General features: G+C 38.4%; 1 protein-coding gene across 1 annotated transcript; it reads left to right on the top strand.

Moving 5' to 3' along the window:
- The first annotated feature begins 399 nt into the window (after positions 1-399).
- Positions 400-20,322, top strand: snx30 (sorting nexin family member 30). The gene is made up of 9 exons (XM_042509146.2): positions 400-710; positions 5,831-6,049; positions 8,518-8,628; positions 8,735-8,893; positions 10,576-10,765; positions 12,242-12,441; positions 13,487-13,576; positions 14,032-14,184; positions 15,382-20,322. Exons 1-9 carry the CDS (start codon positions 588-590, stop codon positions 15,457-15,459), a joined length of 1,323 nt encoding a protein of 440 aa, XP_042365080.1. The 5' UTR covers positions 400-587; the 3' UTR covers positions 15,460-20,322.
- Positions 20,323-21,338: the final 1,016 nt, after the last annotated feature.

Genomic DNA, 21,338 nt, shown 5'->3' on the forward strand with positions numbered 1-21,338 from the left:
ACTTTATTTACAGAGTACTTTTCATTCAAGGGATGCAATTCAAAGTGCTTCATAATAACAATACAATGCAAAAAGGACAGCAAGATTAGATAATAAAAAGACAGACGATAACAACAAAACAAAATGTAAATGTAAGTGAAGGTAAAATAGTAGCCTACAGAGGCCAGTAAGAATAAAAAAAGAGATTTAATATAAAATAATAATTAGAAGAGCTACATTGATTCAGAGTAAGTCTAAATACATTTTCAATTTTCTACCCCTTGCTAAAAGACTTGGTAAAAATGAGCAGAGTTAACAGCGTCAGTAACGTTTCAAAGATCTTCTAAATAGACGATCCTTACAATTCCATTCGTTGCCTCTTATCACGTGACGCGCCTGTTTACATCCGGGTCAGTAAAGTTTAACTTCCGGGACCGCGTGTTTAGTGTCAGCTGACAGTTGTGGCCAACCAGCGGGTGTAGCATCTCAACCGAAGAGACCTGAACGGAGCAAAAAGCCTTCCTCTGTCCACACCAACCGTCTCAGGCGCGGAGAACCGGACAGCCGTTACCCCAGACACCCGGCCACGTCTTCCCGCCTCCCGCAGGATGAGTGTCGGCGCTCCGAGAGGCCTGGCCAGCTCGGGGCAGAAGCCCATCGCGGAGATCCTCCACCCGCTGTCCGCCGCCGAGGAGCCCCTCTCCGTCACCGTCAACATCGGAGGGGACAAGGTAGGGTCCGCTGGGGTTGTAACCTGCTCCGGTTTTTAGGGTTTGAGATCAAACAGGCGATGGAGAGAGCACCGCTAACTAAACTCCACTCTGTAAAGCAACCTGTTTTCACGCTGTTTGTGGTTAAACCCACCAAACAAGTCTAAGCAAACTGATTGAAGTTTAACAGAGAAAACGGGGTAAACAATAATCAACCTCATCTTCTGGTTAACGTAATTATTTTTGTTTGCTTTTAAGATTTAATACCCATAATTTGGAGTTAGAGTCGTGCCTGGTGCGTTTGAGTTTGCCACTGAATCAATGAAAACTAATCACAAAAAATAAAAACAGTGCCTTAGCTAGCTGTATCTTCTAAACTGAGTTTTTATTGGCAACAAAAACAAACAGGAACAAGAAATTGGGGAGAAAGTTATGTGACTTATGCACATAAATTCTAGCGATGGTGGGAAAAACATATATAGCATAGTATCGAGATATTTTGTGTGGCAAAATCTTACACACACGCCCATAGTATTGATTTTTGATTATATTAAAAAACTGTGCAAAAGTTTGGAAGTATTTAGTGTGACCTCCCTTTCCACTCGGCATGTCTTGAACTCTCTTTGGCAGAAAATATGAGATTTACAATACTAATCTTCTGGTGTATTTACAAGTTGTCTGTATTCTTTGTTTTTATCTCAATAAAGAGACTTAGAAATATACAAATCAAATCTGTGGTGGCCTAAGACTTTTGCACAGTGCTGTAAATTATTAATTTTGCAAGAAGAAATGAACCCCTTCAAACCTGGATTGACATCAGTTTTCTTGTTCTGTATTCAGACCCCTTAATAAGCATTTAATCTTTGAAACCTGAGCAGTGTTTGATTTGTCTGAAAAACATTGAGAAAAGCTAATGAGCAACTTGGTAAGAAACGTCACGCAAATTGCAAGGAATTAGTAAAAGGTAACAAAAAAATTACCTGGAAAAAAGAAACGGAGAGAGAAAATAGTTAGAAAATTGTTGTTTTTTAAAAAAAGGGAAAAATGTAAAAGAACTGCACATATTTATTGCAATAGTTATGTTACATATATATATATATATATATATATATATATATTTATATTTATATATATATATATATATATATATATATATATATATATATATATATATATATATATATATATATATATATATATATATATTTTTTTTCAGGTCATTTCATTGTTTGTTTTTGTTTTTTACGTTTTGTTTAATCCAAATTTTTGGGAAAGTTTCTTGTAATACTTACCAATTTTTGCAGATTTTTGGGTAATTTCTCATGAGGTTGCTAATTGCCTATTTCTTCTTATAAGCTTTAAAAGAAAGAAGGCCAATTTGCTATGGGTTTCAAGGGGTTAAACTTTTGGTTGCTGACTAGACTAGTCAAACTTTTACTTTGGTGACATAATCTACAGTTGAAAAGAGGTTGATATATTGCAATATATTTATCACAATACTCAGCGTATGACAAAACAGAAAAAATGCAATAATACTGTATTGTGACTGAAAATCCTATCACTAATAAATTCGCAAATACCTCCAACACACAAAGGTTACTATGGGTCACATGTCATTTAGATGAGATTATGTCTCATGTAGCTGACTCCAGTTTACACGCTTTTTAGGTCAGGAAACGCATCTCTCGTTCTATGTGCTGGATAGGGCCCTGACATCATTATCAGCCTCAGTGTGCTGCGCAAACAAAGATGGACAAAGCAAACAAATCACAGTGCTTTTATTCCCCCTGCTGTTGTTTTACACAGAAGTGAAATGCTTAGCAACCTCTGCAGTTAATTATTGGCAATAGGAGATGCTGTAATGTGTCCTGATGCTGTAAGGTTTCATATATGAATAACCAGCAGCAGAAATAACTTCCACACTAATTAAAAACGTGAACTCTGTTAGAGTCCCTTTGTTTTCACCCAAGGGGCTAATGGTTCAGGTCCCCGTCTGTTAACAGAATATTTAAAGTCTGTCAACAGATTTCAATGAAGGTTGATGGAAAGTTAGATTATGGGCCTTGGAACAAGCAGATCCTTTTTGTTGTGGATCAGCTTTTTTTTTTAAGGGATTGATAACATTCTTAACATTTTCAAACCTTTGGTGTTTTCTTAAGAACTGAGATACTTACTAGAATGACAAAATCTTGCACAAACTTTATGTAATTTCGTGATTTTTCTTTAAGCATATCCAGATCCAACTGCAGTGAAAAAAACAATAAACAAACAAAAAACTCATTATTAAAATAATCACTTTAATGTATTTTGCCACCTTGAATGAATATTTCTCATATCCTCCCTCTATAGAAATTATAATGCTCTGAAAGCCCAAATCTTACTGTCTCATTGAGTTTTCTTTTTCTTTTTATCACATGAAAAAAAGTGCAGTATTTTACTGTACATACATTTCTTTTTCTGAGAAAGCAAACAAAAATTTCTAGTCAAACAGACTTATTGATATTGGTATTCGATATTGCACTAATCCTTATTGTAATTTTTGCTACATTTTGATTGACCATGCAGTCCTAACTTTATGCCTTGTTGCAGTGACGTTCAACTTGAGCCAAATCTGGCCCCCGACAGGGTGCCTCGTGGCCCCCCAAAAATTTCCCAATTCATAATAAAAAAATTAATTAATTAATACTGGGAATTGTTTTTTACTTTTAGTAAACATAAGGTGCCAGAGTGCATAAATAGCATCAAAATAGAGCTGTTTATCAAAAGTAAGTGCCAGTGGAGGATCCCCCGCACCCCATGACAGAGGTCTTAGCCATGCCCCAATGTCCTAAAATCCTAGAAAACTCCTTAAATTTGAGAAGTGTCGTAAAATAAAAAAGAATTAAAAATTAGGACGTTTTTAGATTGAAATCTTAAAAAAACATCCTAAAATCAAAAAAATATGCTGACATCCTTGTAAGGTCCTAAAATCCTAGAAATGTCCTATAATCAACGAAATGTCCCAAAATCCTAGAAACAGAGAAATCCTATGAGTGGCCCCTGGCCTCCTGTCATTTTGCAAAAGTGGCCCCTAAGAGAAGCTAGTTGGGTATGCTGTATCCCTGCAGCAATGGTTTAGTTTGCATACATGTATTTCTGTTGACAAAACTGACAAGTTATATTATGTGGCGAAAGTTTATAAAAAAACAAGACTAATTCATTTAATCTTATGAATCACTTTACTCAAATATAGGATGTTTTTTCAGTTATTTCATTTGCTTTTTTTATTAAGGGTGATGACATCATAACATTAGTGACAGACATTCAAAACTACATTCAAAAGATTCAATAGAAGCTTTGAATGTAAAAAATGACTTTGGGTAGAGCCCTGCTGTGTGTCGTGACTGTGTTGCGGTGGCCTGGTTGTTCATTCACAGTGGTGTAATGATGCAATGCAATGCAATTATCTGAACTGTGATTACCAGTGAAAGTAAGAACCACAGTGTAAAAAGTGGACTTACAACGCCAGCAGCCAGCCTTTCTGTGTGTGTGTGTGTGTGTGTGTGTGTGTGTGTTCCTGTGCATATACAGTAGCAGATAGAGAGTGGTGTGCACTTGCAGAGTGAGAGACAGATGGGTAGCACCTCTTGACAAAATGAAACGTTGCACACATGTCCATTTCAGGCGACTGACAGAAAAAGTGTGTGTCAGAAAATGTGATTAAGGTTGAACATTAGCTGCTTTCTAACTTGCACCTTAACCTCAAAGAAAGTTATTGCTTCCTCATGTGAGGTGACATGTGGCCCCAGAGGACTAGTTAGAAGTGTGGTCAGGAGTTTAGATGACATCAAATTCAGTTCAGGTTGTTCTAGTGACAAATTTGGTTTTTAGTTTTATTTTCATGTGCGGCTTTGATGATGCAGCCCCGCTGCCTCTGTGTTTCGCCTTCCTTCTCGTGACAGTGTTTACATTTTTAGTATTTGTTTACATTTAACAGTCTGTTGCCTGCAGTCGCTGCTGCTGCTAATGGGATCTTTAGAGTCCCCTCTGGTTGTGCAGTAAATATATTAATCCACTTCAAACGTGTTTTTATTTGTATATCCTTTGGACATAAATGAGATTAGACAGCACCTAGAAATAGAGTACAACCAAATAATTATCTTTTCTCTCATAATAACATGTCCAAATCCACAGGTTGTCTCTTCATTTTAGGAGAGAAATTTTCCGCAGCCTCTAATTTTGTCCAGTTATTTGCCTTTTATACCTTTTTTGAGCACTCATGTTGTGTTTGGATGAAGCCTGCGGGGGAAAAGTTTGCTCTCTATTTGCTGCTATAGAAAACGTTGAAACAATGAAAGTGTTAGAACAAGTCTGACAGCATGTATTTTACACAGAAACACCCGTGAAAGAGTGCCGTCTTTGAATAGTTTATGAATTATGGTCCATGTTTGTGGAACAGCCTGTCTGACGACCTGAGGGCAGCAGAGGGGATTGATATTTTTAAAAGCAAACTTAAGACCTACCGTTTTAGTGTGACTTTTCATCCGTTCATTTACCTTTTACATACTATTTAGAGAATTTATTTTATTTATGTGTTTACTTATTATTAATATTATACTTATGTCTTTATTTTTATCTTTTTATTCATAGGTTTTATCCTGCTTCTGGGGTTTCCTCACTTATGGTTTCCAGTGCATTAATCCTGGTGTTGATTAAGGCAGAAAATAGTCCAGAAAATAGACCATAAAGGGCATTTCACAGAAAAAATTACCCATCTATATGAAATATAAAAAATCACCTGTTCATGGGGAAAAAACAGTTTCTAAAAGAATACATAAATATAAAAATGAAAATTTGTTCTTTTGTCAACATAGAGATAAAATAATAGCTATTGTTTTCCCAGAGTTGGATTTTTTTGTATTAAGGTTGTTAAATTGAATCCCCAGTCCACAATCGCTCCATTTCTCTTCTCATCCATCATTCAATTAGAGAGACAGGAGTAGCGTCAGATGATGCAGGGTGTGTTCACATCCTCGACAAGAGCCCCATTGACCGAGAGAAACAACTGCATCCCCATCAGCATCAATCTATCAGCTCTTTGTTTGCTACTTTCCACAACGCAGCATCTGAATTTGATGTCGCCATTGTCTCTGTCCATGCAGGAAGCTGGGCTGACCAACGGCACGCCGGTTGAGACATCGAGTCCCGCCTCCACGTCCTCGCTCTTCAACAGGCTGCAGCTGGACGACGACCTGGAAGCAGATGTCCGGGACCCTTACGCAGACACCACAGAAACCCGTGACCTCTTTGTCACAGTCGACGACCCAAAGAAGCACGTCTCCACCATGGAGACGTACATCACCTACAGAGTCTCCACCAAGGTGTGCTATTGGCTGCTGGATCTTAGTGGTTTTCTAGTGTGTTTTGGTCGAAATACCAATCACTTACACTTGTCATATCCTCATCATGTCATGTTTTGTTGCGTTTCATTATAGTTTTAAAAACTCTCCTTGATGGCATGTCCAAGGCAAAGGGCTAGCAGTTGTAAAATGCTTTGCTATAATGTTAATACACACAATCAGTATTTAACAGGATTAAAAAACATTCAAAACTACCAGTATTGTAGAGGTAAACCACCTCATATTACTGGCGTGTAACTCGCAAACTCTCGTACTCACATAAAGCTGGCTGCAGATTTTCCTCCAGTAGGGGCAGAGCTGTTCAGTCATTGGGTGCTTTTCCACACACCTGTTCTTGAGCATATTTCAGTTTGCACATAAAAAGATCTGAGTGGAAACACTAAAAACACTTGGGAAAGGTCAATTGTAGAACCTATCGGCTACGGTTCTGATGACGATAAGCGTCTGGGGGGCGAGGATGAACATTTCCAGCCAATCAGGTGTAGCCAGTGGATATCTAAGTAGATAGCCAAGATTAGTCATTTTAGCTAATCTCTATAAAAAGATAGATAACTCTATAAAAGATAATTGCATGTGACTGCAGATGAATTCTAAAAAGCTAATATGAAGCTAACTTGTTTTCAGACAATAACCGATGGGTTCAGAGGTTGCATTTCAGACAGTGTGTTCTGCTTCTTCACACAGACTGTGAATCAGTTGTTCTAATGTGTTTGGTCAATACTACTGCAACCGCTACCACTGCAAACTGGTTTTACTAAGTGGCTTTTAACACTCTTATGACTGCACAGGGCTGCGACCAGAACTCTTCCAAGAACACAAGCTGTAATGTTAGTTGTTCAAAACAACAACAAGTGTGCTCTCTGTTATAATTCATCCATTCTTTGACTGGTGCTCTTTTGATAAATCATTTCATTGCGTCCTCCTCTTCTGACTGGAGAATTAGTGCCACCCCTAACAGTAGCGGACAGTAAAGCTCATAAATTTACATTTTCTTTTGTGGGTTTACTTAAAATACAACTAAATTTATCAATACATTTGCATGAAAATCCAACTATTGTCCAACTAGGTATTTTCAGTGCTAACTGCCCCCTCCAGAATGTCTAAATCCCAACAGTTAAATTCATCCAGTACTGGTGAATTTTGATGCCCTTGCAGTTTTTCCAATCGGTGCAACTTCAGCGCAATTTCGACTGTTTAAAACAGGTCCAATCTCATTTTCATTCTCAATCTCTCAGCGTAGAGCAGCACACAGCATATTGATTCGCTCAACCCAAACCTGTCTTTCTCTGTTTATTGCGAAACTACTGTCACGGGAGTGTGATCTTCGCGCCTAGGCAACACACAGTGTCAGGACAGTTAAAAAAGCTCAGTGCTGGAAGTTAGCTGCTGATGTGTGAGCTCCTGCTAACCAAGCAGAGAGAGCAAGGGAAGAGTGGCTCACGGATACGGTCCTTCGTGTGTTGAATTGCAGCAGCAGCTCATCATCAGCGATTCAGCCAACAATGACTTTCACTCTGTTTGAAACACTGAATGCTCATGACAATAAGCCCTGAATACAACACTGCAATGCAACTATTTTTGCAATTTTCATTTGCTGCCTGCAGTTTCACTGTAAAGAAACATCGAAAAGTTGCAATATGCAAAGCAACTTTTTTAAAAAAGCTGCCTAGATATCAAACATTTCAGGCTGCAACAATCCCCAAAACAGCCTGTGAATTCCTTAAGAGACTGGCGAACATGTGCTTACTACAGGAATGGAAAGTAGCAGCAGGGGCAGCAGTTTCAAACTACAGACATGCAGATGTTGCCAACGTCAGGCAAAGAATATAATCCAGAGGTGCTGCAACATAGAGGACTCAAGTTAGGAAAAAATTTCTCTCAACCTACCTATTAAAGATTAATATTCCATAGGGGAGATGTAATCAGCAACTTATGTGGGCCCTCTGTTTCATCCTTCACATCTGTCTGCCAGTAAACAGAGCTGCAGCTCTGAGAGCCGCTACTCTGCCTGACAGAACCTAATTTGCTCTGACTTACAGCAGGGAAATCGCAGCTTCGGAGGCCTTTCCATCGTGTAATGAAAGAACCAGATTCGTGAGAGACACTGCCAGGAGCTGTTGGGCGGCGTCATGGCGACAGTTGTTATGTGCACTATGGTGCTTCGACAAATATCACAGCCCACTATGAACACAGAGTGTTAATTGAGAGCATGTGGGTGCTGCCCCGTCAGCTATATTTAAAGGTCAATAAGCATGTGTAGTAATCCTAAATCCTCTGCAGTCTGATGCGTACATATGAATTGTGTGCTAATGTACCGGCTTTTAGAAGGTAATTTACTGTGTGTGTGTGTGTGTGTGTGTGTGTGTGTGTGTGTGTGTGTGTGTGTGTGTGTGTGTGTGTGTGTTTTTTTTTTTGTTTTTTTTCTTCAGACAACACGGATAGAGTTCGACCTACCGGAATACTGCGTGCGGCGGCGCTACCAGGACTTTGACTGGCTGAGGATCAAGTTGGAGGACAGCCAGCCAACCCACCTCATCCCTGTAGGTCAAATGAGCCACGACACAACCTGCTGTCCAGCTTCCGTTGATAAACGCCAATTTACATCCTTTGCTTCTCCTCTTTCCTCTAATCTCTCCACATCTCCAGCCATTGCCAGAGAAGTTCGTGATGAAGGGCGTGGTGGATCGGTTTTCGGAGGAGTTTGTAGAGACGAGGATGAAAGCTCTGGACAAGTTCCTGAAGCGAGTTGCAGATCACCCAGTCCTCTCCTTCAACCCACATCTAAACGCTTTCCTAACGGCCAAGGTGAGACAACACAAGGTCCAGAAGAAGGGTTATAATGGCGCCATGGTCAAATTTGACTATCATGTAGCAACGTGTAACATCTGAGCTCTCTGTCCACACTGAATGCATTAAATTTAGACCTTTGTTCCTACATGTAAACAAACAACGTGGCTATCAGCTGTGCGCATGAGATCAGACGTAATCACTTAAAAGATGGGGGAGTAACCTACTTCCTATCTCACTATGTTTGAAATGTTGCTTCTTAAAACAGAAAACATATATTTTATAATGTTATATTTACTGAAAATGACAATATAACTAACAGCAAGTAGCCTAGCTTGTTATTTGATGGTCATTTACCTTAGCAGAAACTTTCAGCTTCCCCAAGATCTCCCTCCAGCCAGCTGACACCTTATTTAGGTTTTTCTGGTAATGTTAGAAGACATTAAATAGATAATTTATCATTTCATCTTCATGTATCAGCTGTTCCTTGTTGCAGCAGGAATAAACAGGAATAAAAAAACAAACAAACATGGCGTTCAACAAAAGTTTAGCTCTAAATGCTGCAGCACTGCGTCGCCTGCAGCCAGTTAACACTTATGTAACACTTTTGTCAACTTCAAATCCAGAATGTTGCCAAATTGACGCAGTTTTAGTTTTCTTGAGAGACTAATTCTGACAAGTCTCGTTCCGTCACCCCAAAAAACACACAGACTTTCAAGTAAACAAACAGTGTGTGCCGCTCTGGTCCCTCCCACCTCTACTGAATTGTATGTTGCCGGCCTGTCAGACACTAATAGCTCTGTTAGGCCACTTAAAACTTAATATTACATTAAAAACGTTGTCATATTGGTTATTACTTATGCTATATGAGTTGGATTTAGTGCTGTGATGCCATCAGCAATGCTACTTTTTAATTTGCCAAAACATGTCGTGTAATCAATGACAAATGCCATTTCAGCCATTTTGCATAAAATCAAACCAGTTTAAGCTCTTTGAGTGGAGCAGACCTGAAATCAACCCAAAGAAAAATAATTTTCACCATGAGAAACACACAGACAAATTTGGGTCGTCTTTTTCTGTCACATGCTTGTAGGGAGTTCATTTTATGGTGCAGCTCGTTATATTGCGTGTCATTACCCAAAATGTAATCTCAGCAGCGATCTTTCAGTAAAGTGCAGCACCACTAAACACAGCTTCTGCTTCTGTGTGTGTGTGTGTGTGTGTGTGTGTGTGTGTGTGTGTGTGTTCTCCAGATCTGACATCAGTCACAAATTGTATCTCTAAGTAGCTGAGACACAAGACAAGACTTTATTGATCCCTGTGGGGAAATGAGGTTGTTGCAGCAGTAAAATCATTGGACTCAATTAAAGGAAAGTAGAGCATAAGCATACTAGAACAACATAAACTCTACAACCTGTGATAAAACAACAAAAGTAACATGCATGTGACAATTTCAACATGTAAGGTACAAGAGAAGAATGGATTATTAACATCTCTGGGTTAGATTGTTATTACTTATGATTGAATATTTTTACAATGGATCACAACATATGAATATAAATTTGGTCATTTTTGTTTTTAAGTTGAAAAAGGTTTTAAAAAAAAGGAGTTTTTATTGCTGTGTTTACACATTTGTTGCTTCATGCTCGTGTAATTTGATTCTCGACATCATGTGTTCTGTTGACCCTGTTTGTCTGCAGGACCTGAACAAGCGTCAGGGTCTGGCCCTGCTGACCAAGGTGGGCGAGTCAGTGAAGCACGTGGCCGGAGGCTACAAGCTGCGAGCGAGGCCAGCTGAGTTCTGTGCCATGGGAGAATACCTGGACACCTTCAGCCAGAAACTGGGAACCATCGACCGCATTGCTCAGAGGATCCTCAAAGAGCAGTCAGGTATCAGAACGATAGAGGAGACTGATGATAATGCCTGTGTTAATGTCTGAAGGGAGAGGATTTTTCATCCTTTTTTAAATATTTTTCTTTTGGGCTTTTTTTGCCTTTATTGGACACTTGATAGCAAACATGAGAAGGAAGACAGAGGGATGTACCATGCAACACAAATTCCTTGCCAAACTCCAATAAAACTTGGTCATCCTTTAAATGTTTTAGAGTAGAGCTGCAAAGTTAACAACATTAATCATCAGCCGTATGACAGAAAAAATGGTGAATATTTTCATGGTCAAATAATTGTTTTTGTAACTTTCTTAACAAAAATGCAAAACATTTGCTGGTTTCATGCCTCTTAAAAGGGAGAATTTGATGTGTTTCTTTGTTATTTATGATAAACTGAATAGCTTCAGATATTTGGGCTCTTGGTTGGATAAAAACATACCATTTGAAAGCTCTGGGAAATGATTCAGGGCATTTGATGTTATGTTGAAATTGACAAAGTTTACGACCAAAGACATTTTGTGTATATTTTTATATTAGTTAAGTACACAAATTTGTTATTTTCTGATGTCTGGTATCCCTTTTTCAATTAAATTGTTTTTTTTTCACACCTAGTTTTGATTTTTAGTTTAGTTTTAGTTTGCCATAATAACCTTGAGCTGAGGCCATTTCTTCAGGCTTTGTCTTCCAAACGTATTTTAGGCACCAGGAAGCAACATTTTGTAACAGTTGTGTGTGCTGCTTGCAACATGGCCTCAAATAGTACCCGTTATACTCTTCTCTTAGTAGGCGTGTTTGTGGTTAACTTACGTCATGCAGTGGTTCAGTCTTTAACCAGCTGGCTAATACTAGCCTGCATGAACTTATCTGCAGTATTGATTAACTGCCATTGTGTTTGGTTGGAGAAAACCCCACAGCCCGTTGGCCTAGAGGGTGGATGGTTAATAAGTGCAGACCTGGCTCATGCATGACAAGTGATCCTGTAAATACCTGACATCTGCCATGTGAAATGTTCGTTGTGACCATCTGTTCAGGGTTTAGATGTGTTGCAGTGTGTGGCCTGAAAATCAGCAGTGTAAGATAAAGGTCCTATTTTCCATATTGGAGGAGTTTAGATGGAAACTCGGGGAGCTGAAGATAATGAAGGAGCTGAAAGAGAGAGTAGAAAAGCAAATGCCACACACATGCTTGACTCAGCAGCCGGCGTTTAGCCATCACCCTCTCTCTTGTGTAATTTACAAATACAGATTTTGCAATTGAAAATGCTGATTTCTCTATTGCCTGGGAGAAATGTTCTGCTTTGAATAGTTTTTCTAGTCATCTTGTGTTGTCACAGAGTATTAGCTGCTCAAACTTAGAATCTCAGCAGAGTATCCACAGGTCATAAATACGTATAAAAACAGTAATTTAATGTATCTTTTCTGTATGTCTCGTTTGCCTGTCGAACCACCTTTTTGTTTTTATTCCCACGCCCATTAGAGTACTTGACAGAGCTGCGTGAGTACGGCACCGTGTACTCAAGCTGGGTGGGCTCAGAGGAGGAGCTGCGGCGCCCCCTGGAGGGCGTGGCAGGCTGCGTGACGACGTGCTGCGGTGCGCTGGAGGACCTGAGTGAGAACATGAGCCAGGACTTCCTGCCTGTACTCAGAGAATATATCCTCTACATTGAGTCCATGAAGGTGAGAGGGAGGAGGGATACCCTACAGGACGTTTTTTGTTTGTTTGATGGTTTAAGAAAGCTGGATAGAGTAGCCCAGGCATGTCCAGAGTCCAATCCATGGGCCAATCATGGCCTGTAGGCTGATTTTAAACAGCCTGCGGCTTCTTCAAAACATTTGTGGTCCATCAGACAATATTGGTCAATCACTCAAGATCACTTAGCATTTTCCTGCAGATGTTTAAAAAAAGGCACTGAATTCATTAATCTATAAATAAGGCCTTAATTAGTATTAATAAGTCTTACATCGATCTTTCAGAAGTCTGGAATGAACAACATTTTTTTATGTTGCATTTTAAAATCTCAAAATAATTGGCAACATATGTCTCTAATATCTTTTTTGAATAGTTTATTAACTGCCTCTTACATTAACTTTAGGGAGATCAGGGTAGTGGAACCAAAAAAAATCATAATTTAAATTACGATTAACTTTAGGGCAAAATTGTCCATAATCCCTTAATTTAAAAAAAAATTCAGTCATAAAATTTTTCTTAAATTTCACTCATAATGGCATTAAAAAAATCTACTATGCCTTAAACTGTAGAATTCGTGTAACACATTTCATTCAAGGCAGCAGACAGGCAATGGCAACGAAGCGTAAAGCTGACAGCGACGGCCGCCGCTTTCAGGAGCGGTGGAAAGTTGAATACTTTTTCACTGAAATCCGAAACGACAAAGCAACAAAAAAACAGTTTGATTATAATTCATTTCTCAGTGTGAACTTACTATATAGTAAAAATTTGTTTAGAGTCAGTGTATATTATGGATTTTGGACACAATTACAGACTTCTTTTCTTTCATCTGTGTCCTCTTTAACCCCAAATAAAGGAAGTAGCATCTGAGATTCTGCATGTGTCATGTCCTGTGTTCACCGAGCTCCTGAATCAGCATCTTTCTCTCTGTTCACTGTGTTTCACATGTTGTCTCTTTTATAAATATTCCACGATCAATAAATCTCACACAAACACTATGAAATAAAACAGTTGATGTGTTCCGGTTAATTACAGAATGTTTTGAGGAAGCGAGACCAAAGTCAGGCGGAGTACGAGGGCCGACTAGAAGCAGCCATATTGCGCAAACAAGAGGACAGAACGCCAGTAAGCCTCCTTCCTCCTCTCATCTGATACTAGAGCTCTTTTCACACATGGAGACCATAAAATTGCTGTGTTCACTGTTGCTTTTTCTGAAAGTGTCTGTAGTTTTTGAAGGTTCTCTTCATGGTGTTACTTTCTTTGGTGATTTTTAAGAATTATTTTACAGACCAAATGAGTTCATTTTTCTTCAGAATAACTGTAAAATGGAAATAACGGCGAATGATCTTTTTAAATGAAAAGCTTTTAATGCTTAAAGGATTATTTGAGTTTTTTTTCATTTTCTACAACAAAAAGATACCCTGAATTTAAAATGAAAATTCTGTTAAAGTTCTTTTTGTTTGTTTTTTATGAAATGTCTCTAATACATCCCCTTTCTCTAAAACTCCTGCACCACCCAGACCCCTCAGATTGTAGCCCTGAAGGCCACTGTAGTTGTAGTTTTCTCTCTGTCACCATAGATCCCGATGGAGGTAGAGAAATGTCAGGACAAAGTGGAGTGTTTCAACGCTGACCTGAAGGCAGACTGGGAGCGCTGGCAGAGCAACAAGAGACAAGACTTCAAACAGCTTCTCACCGGCATGGCTGACAAAAACATGAGCCACTATGAAAAGGTACACAGGCTGCTGTTAAACACTTTGTTACTCTATATTATACAAAAACACTGCCAAGGCTTTTAATCTCTGTGAGAAGATTGAGTTATATTCTCATTAATGATCAAGAAAGTTTTATGAGTGGACTTTTTCAGCCCTTTCTGCACACTTTCTATAAATCGTGATTTTAAAATGCACTTCGTAACAAAAAGACAAATACAATAAAAAAAAGAAACTTGGAACTTTATAGTTTACAGGTCCATAGTCAACAAGTAGTAATATGTCAATGCTGTTAAATAATGTAGTGTGTGTAGCAAGCTGAGCTTTGGGACCAGATCATAGTCTCTATATAGATATGGATGATGCCTTTCCGCTTACTTTTATGCAAATTTGCGAATCCTTGGATAGTGAAGGGATTACTTGTCCTTCTCTTCTCATGAGTGGTTAGTACTTGTTACCTCCTCTGGTTGGATGAGATAGGGCACGAATGACAGGGGAAGCCAATCAGAGGCAGAGTAAATGCATTTTTACTACCCCCACTGTACAAATATGAAGCCAAAATATCCTGGATATGGCATCTGCTGCCATGTGCTTTTGTCATCATTTGGAGCCAGAGTCTGCGCAGTATCTATCTCAATTTCCCGCCCAAACAACATGGAGGGGGTCGACTTTATGACCTGTACTGCATCCAGCCACTAGGGAGAATAGAGATTTTTTTGGCCTCACTTTTGGGTATCTGTCATGTAGTCCGTCTTTATAAAACAGACTGTGGACCAGATCCACTAGCACCATTTAAAAGTAAGTTGTTTACCTTTTTTTGTCTTGGCTAGATTCACTGAACTCAAGGAATTTTTGGCCCAAATACTCTGTTCACGTTGACACATATTTCACATTTAAAGTTGCCCAACAACGGCCTGATCTACTGAAGCAATAAGTCAAATTGCTCAAGGGCACCTAAGGTGGTGGCAGGAAGGGATAAGCTACTTTCTCACTTTTCTCACTCCCAAATTTATCTCACCAGTCCAAACCAGATGAAACAAGTGACCTTTAAACACCTTGAAAAAACAGATTCATGCGTCATTTACATGAAGCTGCCAAAGGTTAAATATCCTGCGTATGAATGATGTTGTATCACCGCATGTTCCTGTCTGCCTCTTTCCCTTTTACCTCCTTTACCTCCCTCCATTGACTGTCTTCATCCATCTCCACCCTCTGCAGTGCCAGGCAGCGTGGGAGTCACTCATAACTCTCCTCCAGGACAAACAGACTGAGGACAAAACGAGTGAGACGAACTGAAACATCTCCTCGTGTCTCTGCCCCCTATCGCCCTCCCTCTCCATACGATACACTCTCTCATGCCAAGGAAAAGGACCAACTGGGCTGCAGATGTGAACTGCTGGACTTTGCCCCTGTTCTCCTGTGAGACTGTTGTATGAAGAGGAGTCGTCTCTCTCAGAGATTTGACCTGCAAAAGAGGTAACCAATGGTACGTTCAAGGACAGCTGGGAAAGAGGGGAGACTTAATTATGTACAGACATTTTTCCTTTTGTTTTTTTGTTGTTGTTCCTATTGACTTTTTCTACTTCATATTTCCAATTAGCAGTCGGTTGCCAGTGCTGCTTGTGTTTATTTAACCGTGGTCTCAGAGAGGCACATTTTCTGTCTCCATTTTCACAGAGCCAAGTGTGAAGGATAACTCTTCAGCATAGCAGAAAAGATATGATAGCGATTTTTGCGTGAAGTATTCAGAGCGTCCCCAAGATTCTTTTTTTTTTGTGTAAAAGCGTCCAAAAATGTAACACTGAAACACGACTGATAAAATATTGGCTGTAAATTAGAATTTAACATCTTAAGCTTAAATCAAAGGGCCATACCTGTTATTATTGCATGTTTCAGCTCATAAAACTCTTACACTTATCATAACTGGTGATCATTTTCCAAAAGTTCAAACACTTTATAGCTTTCCTCTTTTCCCCTGCAACTATTGCAAGTTGATTTTAATATGATAATTATAATAATATTGATGACAAAGACTTGAAACAAGCCAAGCTTCGCAACAGGGCCTTGTGTTTAACCTGGGGTAATGCACAGTTGGAGAAAAAGCAGGTGTAGTGAGAAATGTCAAAACAAGATGTCGCTGATTGTACTCCAGAGGGAAACGTTAGGATGCTTTTTTATCCACATCCTTACAGATAAATTGAACTTTATCAGGGAAGTGATTTTGTGGGGATCATTTTGTTGTTTTTAAGAACCGAGACACAGAAGACTTGGTCAGAAATTTGTGTCAGGAGTGCAGGGTAGCAGCACCACCGTGTGGTTAAGATGATAATTTCATTCTTTTGAGACTGGTGTTCTACTTAGGCTGGTTTCTCTTGATATCACTTTTTTTTTTTTTAATTTTCATGGCATTTTTTTACCTGCTGTAGGGATTTCACATCTTTTCTTAAAGCAAAGGATCTAATTGAGTTGAGGACAGAGCCAGTGAAAAGCACACAGAGGGAACTAAGGGTGTAATGTATTCTCTTTAAACATGGAAACAATGGGGTGTAATCCTCTTCAGTAGAGGCAAATTTCATATTCTTGTAGTAATCTGTCACAGTGACACTAGTTCATAGAAAATTTCTGAAAGAGACAAACACTTGATAGGGAACATTATTTAAATTTTATTTATCGCACCCCATAAACCAAATCTGAGTTTTGATACTATGCAGGATTAAGGATTGTCACCAGTGAAAGTAAAAGCCAACCCCAGATACATTCTCATTTGGTGTTTCGCCCCACTATATTTGGGTTTTGTTTGGCCTGCGTTACTTTCTTGCCTCCTGCTTACATTCTAGCACCTGGTAACAACCTTAGTAGAGTCTAAACATAGTTTTTGTTTGTTTGTTTATTTTTGAAAATCCTGCATAATATAGTTTAAAGAGCAACTCTCATAGGCTGAATGCAGTCTAAAGTATTTAGAAAAGAGTGTCGATTTTTAGAGCTGTCAGGTGAACATGTGTTCAATGTTGTCAATCTTGCTGGCCTACCAGGAACAAAGAGCACTGAGGCTTCTGGGAAATCTCTGCTGTGTCATGTAAACATCTGAGGAACTGGATAAACTAGTGTTCAAAGGAGTTTTGTAAAAGCTCTTTGGGTCAGAGCTAGGCATTGCAAAAACTACATTCGGAGTGATTCATTTAGGATGCAAAATTAACGTTTTTATCCACTGTCCAAATGGCTAGTAAATTTAAACTTTTACCAGCCACTTAACAGATTACCATCTTCTTTTGGCTGGTGAGAGAAGCAGAATCTACCAGCATTTTTTTCCAGCATTTTGTTTGTGCCCTGGTTACACGCTTTACCGTAAAAGCTATAGTTTGTTTTGATGACACAGTAACGTAGAAATTGTCTGCAGTTTCTTTCTGTTTAACCCGCTGACTGAGCAGTGTGACTATGTGGCCTTCCCTAGTCAGCTTTCACTCTTGGGAAACACTTTTTTCCCCATGTCAGATGCACTAGCACTGCTGCACGTAAGACCAACAGCATTTTTGTGACACACTTATTTTAGTTCAAAATGTTGCTGATGTGGCGTTTCCTTGAAGGAAAAATCCATTCTGAGAGATTCTGGTGAACTCACTTTGTTTCTGACTTTTCAACCACAGAGGATAGATGCTGTTAACTAATATCCTGACTAATCGACACTAAACTGTGCTCATTTTTCTCTGTCCTCAGTTGTACTGCAAGCTCATTACACTCAGCATAAAGTAGCGAAAAACTCCACCAATGATGACCCAGACCCACTGATTTAGTTTTTTAAGTTTTATTCATTTTTGGCACAGATCCCACAGTGCTGTAGCCTCTAAAAAGGAAAAAAAATCTTCTTTTTTCATGTCATTATTTTTGTTTTTGTTTGATAAATGGTTTCTTTGGTGTAAATTTTTTTTCGGAAATTAGATGCTGATTTGTCTTCCGGGTCTGCACTTCTAGAGGCTCTTTGCTTTTGGTTATTTTAAAAGTCCTTTGGTCAGATTGTCTTTGAACAGTTCTTGCCAAGTTTTTATGGGCTGATGTCGTGTGAATGAGCCTGCGTTCAGTTTAGCCGAATGCGAGTGCTGTAAGACAGTAACTAGATGAAGAAACCGTGGCTGCTTGAAACTGGTTTTGGTACTTTGTCAGTTCTCTTCATGTGTGTAATTTATGTTTTACTTCTCCAGCTTTAAAAGCACAAAGCAGCTACTCGTTCCTCTTATGACCAGAATTCAGCAAGGTGACACATGAAGAAAAATTTTTTTGAGAGAGAAAACCTTTCTGAGTTATTGTGATCAAATGGTGTCGAGGGAATATTGGACATTAGCTACAGATGCACTGATGCTAAATTACTGTATCTGAGGGCTGGGCGATATGGAGAAAATTATATACCTCGATATCGATACTACGACGATATTGTAGGGTCGACTATTGGTGCTTTCACAAAGTATTTACACAATTAGATTTTTCATAATAATCTTAAGTAATTTGGATACAATGAAAGTGGGCAAAACAGCTAGAACAGTTTTGTATATTCAGAAAATTACATTTTATTTTAATGCAGCCTTTAAAATCAGGAAAGACGAAATACAATACTATGATATCCAAAAACTAAGGCTATATCTAGTCACATATCACAATATCGATATATTGTCAAGCCCTACTGTACACATTTTGATGTTTTAAAATCCCCAATGAGGAGCCGGAGGTCTGTTTAGCATAACTAATTTAGGGTTTGTCTTATTTTCTGAATTATTTCTACGTTATTTGCAACAACTTACTTGAACGTGCACACAATTAAAGATATTTTAGAAATGGTTTATCCAAACCTCATAGATTGAGCCACATTCAGGAAAAACGTTATGGCACTGTCAGCCTTTCCCAAATACAATTCTACATATTTTTTTTGAAAAGTCAAAGTTAAAGGCACCCTGAAGAGTTTTGGTTATTAGTAGCATTATGGAACAGTGGTTTTGTATTTGTGTGTCTCAAACACACAAGGCTCGGGCAGTATCGCAGTATATCAGGGTACTTAAAAATTTATGTTTAATTTTCGATACCATCAAAAATATATGCTCCTCTTTGTACTCAAACGGAAAAGCTTTATTCAGGATATGTAGTACACAGCAGGCACCACTAGAGGTCTTTACTGTTGGAACAGACAGCTGAGCTGACAGTTATGGTGACTGGGGATAATGTTACAGAACTGTAAACGGTTGGCAAGCAGTGACAAACTGTGCGAAAAAGCAGCATATTTTCACATCTAACTCTGTAAATTAAAGGTTTATTTTGACCAAATTAGAAATGATGACTGTTGAAACAGTGAACTAACTGGACGAGCAATGAGACTAAGGCAGTTTAAGTGAGTTTTATTTTGTTTCTGACAAGTTCGAATGAAGTTAGGAAGGCAATTACGCTGGTCTTGGTTATGTGAAAGAGAGAAATGTGAATTCAGAAGGTGTATGGTTGTATTTCTCTGTTTAATAGGGAAAATAGGCATAACAGTATTATTGTTCTAGACATTTTGTGAGTTTGTTTATTTACTAGACTGAAAAACAAAGACAGCTTGCAGAACAGAGCAAATGTGATGGTTGGGGATGGGTGTTAGGTGGCGCCAAACAGGAAAAAAACGTTTTATACCACATACCCCAGCGAAATTTAAGTTACGAAGGTATGTAAAAATAGATACTGCCCAAGCCGAAAACACGTTTGGTAATAAAAACACAATGTGAACACAATTTTGTTCGTTTACAAGAAAACTCAACTAAGCATCTTTTAACCCAACTTTTTTTTTCCCTTTTTTAAATTTAAAAAAAAAATCAGACTGTAAGCTTTTACATGTCAAAATCTGTGCTCATACAAGCACCCTGGGAGACAGCAAGTTGCATCTGATTTGATTGTCACTTTTTTCAGTCAGTAGCCAATGTTCATTTTAAACCCAAATCCATTTTAATATATTGAGTTGATAGAGAGCAGAACAGGAAATGTAGCAAACATAAGGACAGTTGAAAAAATTGTATGACAGGCCAAAAAACAACTTAGTCACTCTTTTTAGTTCTGTTTTATTTAATGTATCACATCAGTGTGTTTGTTTACTGCTGTGAACCGCAGTGATTTTCTTTTTCTTTTTACTTTTTTTTCTTTTTTAAACCGGTGCATCTGTAGACTTGTCTGGTGTAAATGAAATCACTTGTTGAAGTGACCTGACCTGAACATAAATAAGTTTTGGGATCATTCAGGCTTGAACTGAAATTTCCTTTTGCTCTAATGTCAATATACTGTATATTCAATATACGCCAATGTACAGCTGAATTATATGGTACAGCTGAGTCTATTTTTGTATAAAAGAAGCAGGAGAAGACTGTCAGGTTTCCAGTGAGTATGTAGATAGTTCAGTAATACATTTTAAAAGGGATTTGGAGATCTTGCATAATCAAAATATGACATTTTATTTTTTCTTTTTTATGCTCATTGGAACCCCAACAATAGTTCTCCACTAAATTAACTAAATTAAGTTACTATTATTCATAGCCACTGTAAATCCCCTATCTTATATTGTGTGCCTGCTGATTTATTTTTGCACTATATATGTAGCTCCAATCCCTTGCAGATATTTCTGCTGAAAACAAATTCAGCAAAAAACTAATAAGCTTTCTTTCAGTTGCCAAAAATTACAATTGATAGTTCATTCTCTGTATTGTAAAGAAACGCATCATCTGCATAGCTGATTCAGGTAAAATCCCCAAACAGGGTCAACAACGGCAGCCGCTGTTCAAGCCTGTGTAGAAGGGAGAGTAAGGGCAATTTCTGTTTTTCTTTAATGTACAAATCAAATGTTTCTAAGCCAAATGTCCCCATCTTTTCCTACTGTACTTGTTTCACACGTCAAGAGTAAAATCTGATTTGCAGTGCAGGATAAACCTGATCAATCAAACCTGTGCAAAAGGTAAAAAGTCAGACAACTTGCGGACGTGAGAGTCTAGCTTCAGTCTTTTTATTTCTATTCTTCCCCAGTGTGTACTGTTTACGTTCAGTCCTCATTGTACATTTGATTGTTGATAACATTTTGTTGTAATTATAGATAAGCTTGTATATTGATGTCGTTTTGATGCAATTTATCTTTACCTCAAACGATTTTTTTTGGATATATTGGACCAATAATAAAA

Source organism: Plectropomus leopardus, chromosome 20, assembly GCF_026936395.1.
Source record: "Plectropomus leopardus strain MGB_pleo_1.0 chromosome 20, ASM2693639v1, whole genome shotgun sequence".
Lineage (NCBI taxonomy): Eukaryota > Metazoa > Chordata > Actinopteri > Perciformes > Serranidae > Plectropomus > Plectropomus leopardus.

Coding starts and splice junctions, on each gene's coding strand:
- snx30 (XM_042509146.2), top strand. CDS start 588: ATGAGTGTCGGCGCTCCGAGAGGCCTGGCCAGCTCGGGGCAGAAGCCC. Junction 711..5,830: donor TCAACATCGGAGGGGACAAG/GTAGGGTCCGCT, acceptor CTGTCCATGCAG/GAAGCTGGGCTGACCAACGG. Junction 14,185..15,381: donor ACATGAGCCACTATGAAAAG/GTACACAGGCTG, acceptor CACCCTCTGCAG/TGCCAGGCAGCGTGGGAGTC.